The 13,467-nt window shown below is 33.5% G+C and overlaps 1 protein-coding gene and 1 non-coding gene across 2 annotated transcripts; both read right to left on the bottom strand.

Moving 5' to 3' along the window:
• Window positions 1-6,239: 6,239 nt before the first annotated feature.
• LOC102627312 (hypothetical protein) lies at window positions 6,240-12,146 on the bottom strand. Its single transcript, XM_006467549.4, has 17 exons — window positions 11,979-12,146; window positions 11,455-11,685; window positions 11,205-11,366; window positions 11,067-11,117; window positions 10,405-10,539; window positions 10,239-10,262; window positions 9,984-10,095; window positions 9,103-9,228; window positions 8,938-8,987; window positions 8,303-8,461; window positions 8,132-8,227; window positions 7,943-8,058; window positions 7,687-7,810; window positions 7,327-7,440; window positions 7,093-7,173; window positions 6,815-7,000; window positions 6,240-6,572 (listed from the first exon to the last, which is right to left on the bottom strand). The coding sequence occupies exons 1-16, from the start codon at window positions 12,051-12,053 to the stop codon at window positions 6,854-6,856; spliced, it is 1,803 nt and encodes a 600-aa protein (XP_006467612.1). The 5' UTR covers window positions 12,054-12,146; the 3' UTR covers window positions 6,240-6,572; window positions 6,815-6,853.
• A 108-nt stretch (window positions 12,147-12,254) lies between these two features.
• Window positions 12,255-12,326, bottom strand: TRNAG-UCC (transfer RNA glycine (anticodon UCC)). The gene has a single exon. It is a non-coding gene; the product is annotated as a tRNA-Gly (tRNA).
• Window positions 12,327-13,467: the final 1,141 nt, after the last annotated feature.

The following is a 13,467-nucleotide window of genomic DNA, read 5'->3' on the forward strand; positions in this document are numbered from 1 at the left end:
GTCTATCACTGATGGTAAATCTCACTAAAGTCCAACAGTGTGGTAAATTCTTAAAATCATTATCATTGGGCACGGCTGTAATTCATAGTTTCAACAAGTGGTCATATCATCTATATAGCTTTTTCTTTCTTTTGTAAACTGTAACAATAATGATTTACCATGGAAGGGTTGGTGACGTGATGATTCATATGGGTCATATGATATATTTAAGGGGAGTAATATCAGACATCTCAAATTTTTTATTTTAAATTCTATCCCAAATGAGATATTGTTCATTAATTGATTAGTAATTCTTTAGAAGATCCAAACCAATTAATTATATTATCCTCACCAACTAATTAATAAATGTCATATAATTTGGAAGAGTTTTTTGGGATAAAAAATTTAGGATATGTAGCACTACTTATTTAAGGGTGGCTTTAAGTTTAGGTGAATAAGGCAGTTATCTAAGATCCAATATTTTAGAAAGTATACTTTTTCAATATTTTCTAAATAATTTTCCAATTAATAAATATCTTTTTAAAATTAATAATATTATCTAACCATTAATTCATCCACTAAAAGTCTTTCCAAGAAAAATAAATAATTTTTTTTGCCTTTTTAATTTCTATAAAAAATTAACTATTTAATGTTAGAATTTTTTACTTTAATATTCTTTTTTATTTCTATTAAAAACATTATAATCTAAAAAAATGTAAATAAAAAAATTTCTTACTCTCTTCTCCACAAAGAAAATTATTAGATTCATTGATTCATTTAAAAAAAATAGTTTCTTAAAATACAAAATCTATATCTATTATCTGTCATCAATCTATCACCGCAATTTTTTATGTACTACTATTCTAAATATTCTATTTAAAAATAATATTATTCTTATTTATTTATTTGTTTATTTTTACTAAACAATATTGTTCTTATTTGCCTGAATACTTCTACAAAGCTCTGTTGTGAACACATACTTACTATTGTGTGGAAGTGTTAGTAAATAATAGTCTTCCCAAGTTACATTCAGCCAGACAAATTTGACCTACTACCCCATCTGATCTCGTTGTTTTGTTATTTATTTTTAACATTGTTTTATCTAATTGTAAATTACAATTAAGTGTAACTTCCAAAAACCCAATAAATAAATACATCATATGACCAATCGAGTGCATTAATTTATTCACTTCTATTTTTTTTGAAATAATTTATTTATTTACTTTTACTTGCTCTAGAAATTATGTCGTCTTTAGAGAGAGCACATGAAATGATAACTTATAAATGAAGCATCTCCCCGCTGCTTTTCGCCTTTATCACCAACCACTATGCTTTGGTCATCTGATTATTTCTCGATGGGTCCTCTGATAATTTCTCGACGGGTGATGAAGTCGGTAAATTAAATTTACCAGTATCCAATGACATGCATGATCACATGATGAAATCATTTACTCAAAAAGTTAACCAAAATTATGGAATCAAATAGCTCAGACGTATACTATTTTAGGGAAGTTACAATATCTAACAAATATATATGATCACCACCATGTGCTGCATGTGCTAATAATAATTAAAGGGAAAGATCCAAATTCTTTGCGGCACCTTTAAACAAACTTGTTGCTGGGTTGAAAAAACACAGTAGTAACTAAATCACGACTGGCGATTGTACAGGGGAAAGAAAATTACAAATGACAACCCAGTTGTCAGAAGCTAGGTCATGTCTCCTAAATCATGACTCCTAGGATCTTGTATTTTCACTCTTTCAATGGAACAGTTACCAGCTTCCCATGCAGTTCTCAAAAAATTTCCTCGGTACTGTTCATCAACTGGAATTGATATATTGAGAGGAGCAGTGCACATGTTCTGAGAATAATTATGCAGAGAATTTCGAGCCTCAAATTGTTGAACATATAGATTAACCATAACTTAGAACCCATCTGCTCTTCAACCAAAAAATAAATAAATAAATAAACAAAGAAGAAGAACCATATTAAACATTGCAATTTACAAAGAAACTGGAAGGTATAATGAGAATGAATATATGTGTTCCAATAGATTAATCAATTTCGTATGAAAATTAACATGGATATATCACATATATAATTATTTACATCACCCAGCAGCAACAGCCAAAAGAAATTAAGACCATTCCTCCGCCTCCACACCTCCCACACCAACAGAGACTCAGAGAGAGAGAGAGTAACTTAGAAAAAATAATAGTAATAACAACCATACATATATTCGTAGGGTTGTGATTAAGATAAAACTGGTAGCCTTCAGCTTTCCTTGATCGATTTAAAAGCAAAAAAATGCCTGCCAAATAAATAACAAATTAATTAATAATTAAAATTAACACTTCATTAATGAAAACAAGAAGACTTTAGAGAAGGAAATTAATTGAATGTTTAATTTAGTGAAAGAAAGAAAGAAACCTTCTTGGGCGTCCTTGTACTAACATTTCGAAGCTTTTCAAGCATTTGTTCTTGAGTGAAAATTCTACCGGGTGAGCTCATAAAAACGCTTCTTCTAACGGGAGGTGACCATAATCCACTTTGCTCATAATCAAAGTCATATTCAGATGCATCAAAGAACTTTTGAAGCAGCCGGTCCGATACGGACTTTGAAACCAGTTGGATTTTTTTAGGAGAAAACTCGGCCAGTACTAGTGAATTAGGTGAAGAAGAAGATGATGCTTCAGAGTTTGACATTGACACTCGCACACAAAATTAGAGGAAATTATTTGAACTCAACAGAGAGACACCGAACAAGATAAATGATAGATGTATGTACTAATATTATAAATGTGATGTTGAGGAGAAATTGAAGCTAGTGTTTCACATATAATTTCCGGGGGGAAAATGCGAGCTGGGAACAGTGACAAGGACGTGTATGGCTGTATGCAATCATTCATAGAGAATAGAGATGGTCGTGGGTACCATTACTATTTGAGGTTTCACTTAATTAATGTTTTGAATTTCAGTGCCTAAATTTTTGAGGAAACCTCTAACCTTTTTTGGCTAAACAATAAGTTGATGTACGGAAAGCCATGTTTTACTTTACCTACGCATTAGATTTATTTTGTTATGTAGGTAAAGGGCACATATTCCTATGCGGACCATCAGTATTTGTTATAGGGTTTTAATCAATAATCAATTCTTTTCGCCACTTCGGCCTTGGTCGGAGTGGTGGGCTGCTGCCCTCACAAACATTGTGAGGGCAGCGGTTCAAGCCCCCACAAAAGTATTTGTGGGGGCTAACGTGCTTATTTGTTTAATATTTCAAAAATTTCCTCTCCCTCGTGCAATACGAGTGGAGTATGGACATCCCTCTTCTGTAAGGGATTATTTGTCTGGGCATGTACTTCACAGAATTCAATGTAATAATATAAGTCCCAATCATGTATTTCTGATTGTAAATATCAGTGTAATATATCTACTATAATAGCAGTTGTAAATATCTGTGTAATGCAGTAATATGATGATTAATCAGTATTCAAAAAAAAAAAAAATTCTTTTCGAGGTTATATGATCCACGTAACCAACAATATTGTGGGGTTCATCAAATAATGTATATATACATACATACAAATTATATCAACCGTTAAATCTTAGACAGACATGTATATTTGATTAGTTTGTTTATCTTAAGTTAAGATGCACATTGAAGATCCGCTGATCAATGCCTCAGTAATATGACTACAATTGTTACGTTGACTCACATGGTGCAACTCATGATGTGTGTGTGTGTGTGTGTGTGTGTGTGTGTGTGTGTGTGTTCACTTCGAGAAACCTTTCATTATTGGAAATTTATTTACAACATTGGGAAACAGGGAAAGAAGAAATTTACTATAAAAAATCCTTCCAAATTTTTATTTAGATTAATGAGAGGACTTGAAAACATTGGGTAAAAAGATGGATGAAGAGGAGAGAGAAAGCGTGTATTAATGATAAAATTATAAAAAATAAAAAAATTAATATCATTTAATCCATTAGATCCTTACCGTTGATATATTTTAAATTTAAAAGTTTAAAATTAGTGTAAAATTAAGTATAATTTCAGAGGGCTCTTGATCCGTCTCACACACACAGTTCTTTTCTATTGCGGGTGTTCTTATTTTTTTTTATATAAATACACTTTTAAGCCATGAGATTTAATAAAATTAATTTTTAATACTATTAAATTACATGATTTTATAATATATTAAAAATTAACTCTATTAAAATACACAACTTAATAGCATATCAGTAATAAAAAAAGAAGATGTTTGTATCTAAGAATGATTTTATATAATAAAACTATGATAGTAGTGGGCATCATCGGCAAATACGCCAAGAGACTTTCATATTTTTAGCCTTTATTTGTTTTTAGGATATGTTTAAATTTTCACCTGCCTCCTCGATAGTTGGACTACTAGCCTTTGTCAATGTGTAGGGTCTTTAATTACAACATCCGTCCAACTGCCGTGTTACATTTTGTTTGTAGCAGAGCGTGCAGAATTGTTGATTTTAGCATATTTAAATATTTTGATGGAAATAGCAATTCTGGTTGTTTACGACGTTAATTGGATGGACGAAAAGAAATTCGTTTTATAGGTTTCATAGTAATTGGATCTTTGAACATTTCTAACATCTCTTGGGTACTGCATCATGCACTTTACGTTCATGAAATGAAGAAAATATTGTCGAACGGAAAATCATATCTATGCTTTGTGGGGATTACCACCATTCCATAATTTTTAAAAATAATAATTAATCACAAACTTACTCATACCATGCCATCACATATTTTGTATGAGACGGTTCTAGATAGACATGACATAGGCAATGTCATGTGGGTCCGACGAGAGACGAAAGTTTGTACCAGGCGAACAGGCACGCAGCAATACGTATCAATCAGATTCCAGAATCCAAGAATTTGTGTAACATCGACCTGTCAGACACCGCATCAGCATCACAGAACTCCCCTCGCCTAGTACCAAGGCCTTTAAAACCACCAGCTTCAACTGGGGACCCCGACACTGCTTCATGTGCCACCACAGCCTACAGGTCTACTACTAGGCTACTCTCTTTTCTTATTTTATTAAATTAGTTTTCCCAAATTGCTATCTATTCTATTTAAATATCTAATAGAAATTTCACAGAGCAGTGCGCCGAAGATTGTTAATGCTATTGCCACCCTTTCTTCTTAATTTTCACTGGGGATGGTAATTATACCCATAAATTCGTCTAAATTTATCTGTTAAAATTTGTCTGTTGTGGATAATTTTATCCGTTACGAGTGAGTTTAATATTATAAATTAAAATCTACACATGGATACAGGTGGATTTAGTATTAACTTTATATCTAGTGAATACCCACATGAATATCCACTAAACCCATAATTTTTTTTCAAATATTTTTAATTTAATTTTAATCTAAAAATATATAAAAATAATAATGTCATTATTTAAATTATCAAATAACCAAAGATTCAAAGTTGTGTATGTGTGTATGTGACACATCTCTCATTCTAAAGTAATAACCTAAAAAAAACTAAAAACATTTTCCTTCAAATTAGTATTTAAAAATATTAATTTTAATTATTATTATAGACATTGTATCATCACGAATTTAATAATTATTAAAACCCACTACGAGTGAATTTTTTTCAAAAAATTAAAATTCACTGTAAGTTACGAGTGAATTTGACAATTTAAATTTTATACAAATCTGCGAATTTAACAATAACAAATCTGCGAATTTAACAATTTAAATTTTATACAAATTTAAATTTAATAATAACAAATCTACTGCGGGCTTGCCCATCGCCATCCCTAGTTTTCACTCTTTTGACTATTGCGTCTTGATTATGTAGTTCTTTTCAAAGGAAGATGATGGCAGCTGGCAATTGGGAATTGGGGAATCACGTAAGCACGGGCTCAGACTCTGACTCCAGAGCAGCATATGCTGTTGCAGACTCGCAGATTGGGATTGGCTCAGACAAGTCTCGACTTTTATTAGCGCCAGGACAGCTGTGATGTGCTTGCTTTGTGTATCTAATTGAGAGATTCTCCATCTTCCACTTTTTTCTACCTCTCTTTGCTTTCTCTTCTTTACCCCAGCCCGCCATGAGGAGCAAGGACACAAAGCAATAAGTATTCGTTTTCTTTACTGACACCGGTGTACATGTAAATGAAATTAGCTTTTGGAGTATGGTTGAATAATTCAACCATGCCAAACAGGAGAATTCTCTTGCAGTAATGATAAAGACTACAGGAGAATTAATGTCTAATATTAAGGATCTATACATTCACGTGGCAAATTGCATCCATGGAGAAAATCCATCACTTTCTGACACAACCAAAAAGCAAGACACGTGCGCTTTAAAATTCGTATTTTACTTTCTGTTGGTAAAAACTTAGGATTACTTATATGCTTTCATATACATTGACACGAAATGTACACACCACGACCCAATCACCATCTCAGACATGAGTAGCGATTTCAACTATATACCAGTACTGTACAACATTCTCGTAGACTAACGCCGCATTTCTCTTCCTAACCTCTACTTTTCTCGAGCCTCTGACCTTGTTCCGTTTTTGGGGAAATTCCTGCAATTGAAAACCAGTAAATTGTATAAACCTTAGCGGTGTTCTAGTAAACTAATACAAAAGCAAAATAAAGCATAGAACAAATCTCAGGCTCCTGAATCCATTGCCATTGATGCCACATTTAGGAAATCATTAGCTAGACATCCATAACAAGCATATAATGAATCAACAAATAATTTTGAATATGCAATATGCTGCCGTTCATCCTCCAAAAAGATTAATGGCCATATAACTGCACTTACAAGGTGTAGTGTGAATATGGAACTTCCGCACACAAGGCATCAGACTGGAACAGGACTTTGTTCCAGACTCTCCTTCCCTGTAATGCCATCCTTCAACCCTTTGAAATATATGTTGTAGTCCTTCTCTTGGGGTGGGTTCTCTGGGTCAACTGTAAATGATTCACTAAATGGAATAGTACTCTTAACCTGAAACAGGAGGAACGTAAAAAGAATCATGTCACTAAGTCATCTTCCTACATTCTTATAAATAATAGTTATTCCTTTAATAGATATATGACCTCAAATGTTTTGTCAAGTGCAAATGGACTTTCCAAGGCAGCAACACATATCCGAGCAACCTCTTCCCTTGATATTTTCCCCTGTGTAAAACAGCTTGGTTAAAGTCTTAAAGAGCAATTTTATATCTCCAACCCAAGAACTCAATATCAAAGCCAATGTTAGTTCTTCTCTTAGAATTTTTGGATGTTCATCATAAAAAATTGAGTGCACTATTGTCCAATAAAACTTAATACCGTTATGTTGTCTCCTTGATCAAATATGAGATCTGCTCCAGCAGGCTCCTCAGTTAATGCACAAGGCCTCACAATGGTATATGGAATACCACTCTCCCGAATTAAATCTTCTCCCTGTTCAAAAAGTGGATATGATAAGCCAGTTTAAAAGGACAGAATGTATACTTGATGTTCAGATATTGCTCAATGAAGAGAGTTAGAAAGAGATATTTGCAGCTTATCACAAGAAGTCAAGCAAGGGCAACATAAAGCCAATTTTATATGTTGAAAGTTCAAAACCCAATTTAGGTCGTGAAATCTCAGTGAATTTGTTAAGGACAGATACAATCATCAAACTATATGTATTGAGTAGAATTTAACCTTCAACTTAAATGTGAGAATAAAACCTAATTCCTTGTTCAACCGCACAGCAGGTGGTTGTTTACTTAGGTCCAGTCCAGGCCTTTCAGGTCGAGTAACTCCTGCAGAGCTCACATGAACAAACCTACAAGTGATGCCCCCACAAAAAATAAATAAATAAATAAAATAAAATAATTTAACATGGGATGTATTTGCCTAATATATTAGCTATATTCAACCTCATAAAAGATAGGCCATGTAAAATGAACATTTATACCTGGGAGTGACAGGATCCTTTATATAAGACTGTATGCTTGACACAGGAAGCTGAAATGCTCCTTCCACAAAAGTGGGGTTTAGTTTCCCATCATATTCAAACTTGCTGAACATGAGCTGTATTAATTTTGCAACATGTAAGGACTTGCATAGTCGGATACAGAGAAAAATAGTAAATGCACAAACATGCCTGCAGTGATACAATATTGCTTGGGTCAAATGGCGGAGCATCCAACACTGTTCGTGCTTGAAATATAGGCCTCAAAGAAGAGAATGGCAACCGTATCTGAAAAAGATAGACGAAAGATTTAAGGACTAAATAATCCACCACAGGTATGAAAACAGTCAAGAGGGTACTTACTGATTGCCATTGGCCTCCCACGGTGTCGAAGCTGGCTGTATAACCCACAGTATCCCAATCACTACTAGTACGGACAACAAATTTATACCGTCGACCATCGCCTTTTAGGCGCAGCTTCAAACCATCATATGCAGAAAGATCCTCTGGCTCAGCAAAATTCTGAAACAATTTTTTTTTTCCCCCACATGGGAATGTAAAATTACTAAGTTTATTACAAAAACCCAAGAGAGAAAGAACACCTGATAAGGAACCATTAAAATTGATTTCTCTATGCTGTTGCCAAAAGATAGACTATTATCAGTTTGTTTTGTATGTTTTGCATCTCAGTAATTGAAGACATTTTTTTATTCCTTGTAAAAAAGAACCGAGGGGCCATTACTGGGTTTGTTCAACAAAAAGGAAAAAGAAACAACATCAACCATATTACTTATCTGGTTTATGTTAACTTAAACAAAATCAATTAGATTCCACAGGGTGTTAAGCTATTCCACAATAGAAACAGTTGGTGCGAAACTTATAATTTTAATCAAATAGCAACACCCAAAAAAAAAAGGGAAAGAGTGGCACAAGGCAAGGAAGGTAAGGCATTTATAATACAGGGACATGGGTAACTCAAAATGAACTTTTCAACATACCCTTGTTCTGATACTAGTAAAGCCACCATTGTTAGCGGTGGAAACAACACCTGAAGGAGCAAGCAAGAAGGCAAAAATAAAAACAGTTAAATGTTTCTACTAATATTATCTCAAAGATAGTAACAAAGCAACACTAATAGGCAATCGGAAATGACAAAAACAAACCTTTAAAAAGCCCTGTTGGTGCACCATTTTCACCACCAGTTCGGTCAATCTGAAATGTACTTTCACTAACACCCCCCATAACCACATCATCCAAAGCTCCCCAAGGAAGTTCTTTAAGACTGTTTTCTGCAAAATCCATCAAAGAAAACTTGAAACTCAATTCACATACATTGAGCAAAAAGAGAATTAGCCTTCATTGAGAAGGCATGTTCGAGAATATTTGATTGTTTGGTATCTGAGCATTCAGATCTACATGACATGACAACATCCACGAATAGGTTACTAAGCTCAACAATCCAAATCAATGGGCCCATTGATAACCTAATACCCCTCAGTGCCAAGAATTTTGGCTTCTTGGATAAGTTTTCTTCTAAAGATGACTTTCAATTGAACCACAGATAGCTAGTAAAAACCATAGGTGCTGTTAGAATGTAATAGAAAGTGAACATGATACTCATGAATCCTTGTTAGAAGTCCTATTTCCTTGTTTAGTGACATCCATAGCAATATATGAAGTTTCTTCCTGTTTTCTGTTACTGACTATACTTCATATACTCTTGCTCTATGAAGACCACCCCATCCATCTATTTCTATATTATCTCAAAGATGACATTCCTATTTTTCTCTACCTTATTCTTCAATCAATGGAACCTGCTCCGAATAACCCCCCTTTTGCAGGATTATTTCTGCTGTGTGTGTGTGTGTGTGTGTGTGTTACATCTAAGCCATTAGATTGAATGGATCCAATAAGATGAAAAATTAAGTCATGATTTCTAGTCAAAATTCAAGTTAAGGGAACCCAACAGGATATACACACAAGGCCTTGCAATGAAACAGATTAAAATAATTTAATTAGCAATAAGAATCACTTAAAACTCTACCTTCAAAACCAAATAATAATTTCCCGTTTTGAAGTCCAACACTCCCCTTTACCGCATTAATCAAATTTCTCATCCCCAAATACTCCACCATTTCAGGTGAATCACCTTTGATCTGTTTATATCAATAAAGCGATGGTCACAACTGCATCTTTGTAGCTCAGAAGACAAATAGTAAAAAAAAACAAGTGAATCCAAAAGAAGTCTCTTCAAAGGACAAATCTGGCAAATAGACACGAGAAAGAAGTTTGTTCACACCTCGGGTTCAAAAAATTTGATTCCCTGCAAAACATAATGATTAAATGTCAAGGACCTAAATAGAATGAAACCGAAAGGAATATTTGGCTAGTAACCTTTAAGTCAATAAGAATAAAATAACTGAAAGATTAGATAAATATCATGATCGAAGTGCTTGTGCACGTACTTGGCTATATTTTGCCCTATCAGGGGTGTCTCCTTCCTTTGGACCAACAATCACTGAAACAGCATTAATAACTTTTCTCACTCCTTTAAAGTACTCCGGAGTCAGAGTGTTCTCCTTGGTAATATCTCCAACAATCTGAAATTCCACAGAAAGAGCCACAGTTAGAAGCATGGAAATTGGCAAACAAAAAATACCATCAGGATTAAATACAACAGGCTTGTTATATGCCAATACGAACTAGAAACTTTCCATATCATGAGTCCCATGACCAAGCTCTTGGTGCCAAATGATGGAGAATGCATTAACACTGTCAAAGTTGATGAAGATCTACAGTTTAAATCAACCTAAATGGGGATACCAACTTCCTAAGCTTTGTTGACAGATCTTGATAAAAGCCAGCTCCCCATTTCATCTTATTATACAGATGAACTGAACGGTTCTACTCACAGAAAATGGAAGAAAATATGTAGACATGTTGCCGCACACATCAAACTTTTTTCATATCATCAAACCTCTGATGGAACATTAATAACAAAAGGTATAAATATAAAAGGTGAATTGCGCATCTTTAGTAAAAGAATGCAACCAGCATATCTAGAAAGGGCATAGGCAATCAAGCATCACCACCAGAGTAGTTAAATATACAGAGGTAGCTAACTTACCAAGTCAACATCTGGGCCTAACATCTTCCTTGCCTTTTCTTCATTTCGCACCTGAAAAATGCAAATGCAATATAAGCAAATATCAGACATGGAAAATTTCAAAAAACAAGAGAAGTTGAAAAAAGAAGACCACAGTACCAATACTCGGACAGGCAACCCTTTATTGCGCAAAATGTCAACTACTCTTCTACCCACACCACCAGTGGCTCCAGCTACAAGGACAATGCCTGAAGTTTCCATGGCCTTCACCGGTTCTTTGGGTGATGGACCAGATAGTTTCTCGACTAGAAATTCAACAAACTTCCAAACAACAACCCATGTCAGGCAATGCAAAACAGAATTCAACTTTAGATAACAAGAAAATTGGAACACAAGACACTCTCGATACCTTAGCAGGAGAAGGGGGTCCGTTGAAGAAATATAATGTTTTCAAAAATCGGCCGAAGTCCCAAGCTTCAGCTGATATGATTCCTCTAGAAGCTGTTGAAGGAAACCTAGAAGAGCTGCGTCGGTAAAGGAAAGTGTTCCGAGCATTATTAACTTGAAGAAATGGCTTGGGCAATGAGGAGGACAGCAAGTGATGATCTAAAGAATTCCTCGTAAATTTTCTACCAAAACCCTGCAGTACAGTTTATTCAGTTAAATAAATACATTAATTAAAACGCCCATAAATCCAACAAATGAATTTTTCTTTTTGAAAAAAAAGAAAAAAGAAAAAGAAAACTCAAAGTTGCACCAACTAACTAATTCATGCAGTCATTTGAACCTATTACATGGAGCATACAGTTAGCATGTGATGTGAGGTAGAGTTAGAATTACACAAGAAAATGACAACGTGTTGCATGAAACATGTATTGTAAATATAAAATATAAAACAGATAATTGAGGGGAAGTCGGGGGTGAAGCTGAGACCCGAGAGTCGGCGATGCAAGGATGAGAAGGCGATGCCGATGATAATTTGGTACAAGTCGAACAACAGCTCTCCATTTTTGTCTCTGTTGCAGAACGTCTCCGCTTCTACCTCCACTTTCCAGTGTTTGTTTGTTTGTTTGTGTTGATATTTGTTTGAATCTTAGTGGCAAATATAATATTGTCCACACACGTACACACTCGTGACACAGTAAATAAGCGCCATCTCTCTCCCTAGAAGAATTTGGGCCAAATTTGGAAAACAAAAATTACTGTGCGTGCGTTTGCCGGGAGTCGAACCCGGGTCTATTGCTTGGAAGGCAATTATCCTAACCGTTGGACTACAAACGCGCTTCGAAAGTGGAAATTAAATTTTAATCCCTCCACTTTGAAATGGAGTACTCAAAATTTCAAATTTACGGGGTCTGCGTTTCGCCTTACTTACATTACATTATATCGTACTGTATTGAAAATATTCATTTTTACATCAACCCAAATTTGAATGCAATTTTTGGTTGTATTTTTTTCTTAAAGCATCAAAAGCCTGGGGATTACGCGGGATCCTACCTGTAATATAAATCAGTAAAGTAACAAAATACATAAGGAGGAGGGCATAAATTAAAATCTTCTAAAATAAATATGAATACATAAAAATAAAAAATGAAGAATAAAATCATTAAAAGGAAGAAGAAAGCCATCAATGCTAGTATCTGAATAAAGAATACCAGATAATCTTACAGGAAGATCATGAAAACCCAATTTTTAGTTGTATTACATAAAGGTAGTTAATGCAAAGACTACTTTGTTCGGTTGTAATTTCTAGCTACATTTTACTGCATTTAAATTAATATTAATTAAACTTATTAGTATTTTAATGTTTTATTATGAATTTTTGAAATTAATTAGTAATTAATTAATTTTATACTATAAAAATAATTTAATAAATACTATCATCAAATAACAAAATGTTATAATATTCCTAATCTTATATTATACTACAATATAATTTATTTTTATATATTAGTTATTATAATTATTACATTATGTTGAAAAGAAATATGATATCAAGTTTCATAAATAAACTTAAAATTTATATGTTATATTATGAATTAATATAAGGGAAATTATCAACCATATACCCTTAAATGACACTCGTATCAAATGTGCTACAACATTTTTCAAGTGTATCACTCGTATACCCTAAGTTGACAAAACACTTATGCCGTCCACCAATCCGTTAACTTTTGTTAGAAAGTTAACATAATTGTGGTAAATTGACTATTTCGCCCTTGAAACTCAAAATGAGGTAAAAATATAAATTTACCCCAAAAATTAATGTAAATTATCAATACACAATTTTTTTTTATTTTGTTATTAACAATACATTTTTTATTAAATAAATATGAATTATTAATGGTACATATTATTAACAATTATCCGTAAAAAAATATCCATATTATACCATAAAAAAATATTAACAACATATTATTTA

Source organism: Citrus sinensis, chromosome 2 (assembly GCF_022201045.2).
Source record: "Citrus sinensis cultivar Valencia sweet orange chromosome 2, DVS_A1.0, whole genome shotgun sequence".
Taxonomy (NCBI): Eukaryota; Viridiplantae; Streptophyta; class Magnoliopsida; order Sapindales; family Rutaceae; genus Citrus; species Citrus sinensis.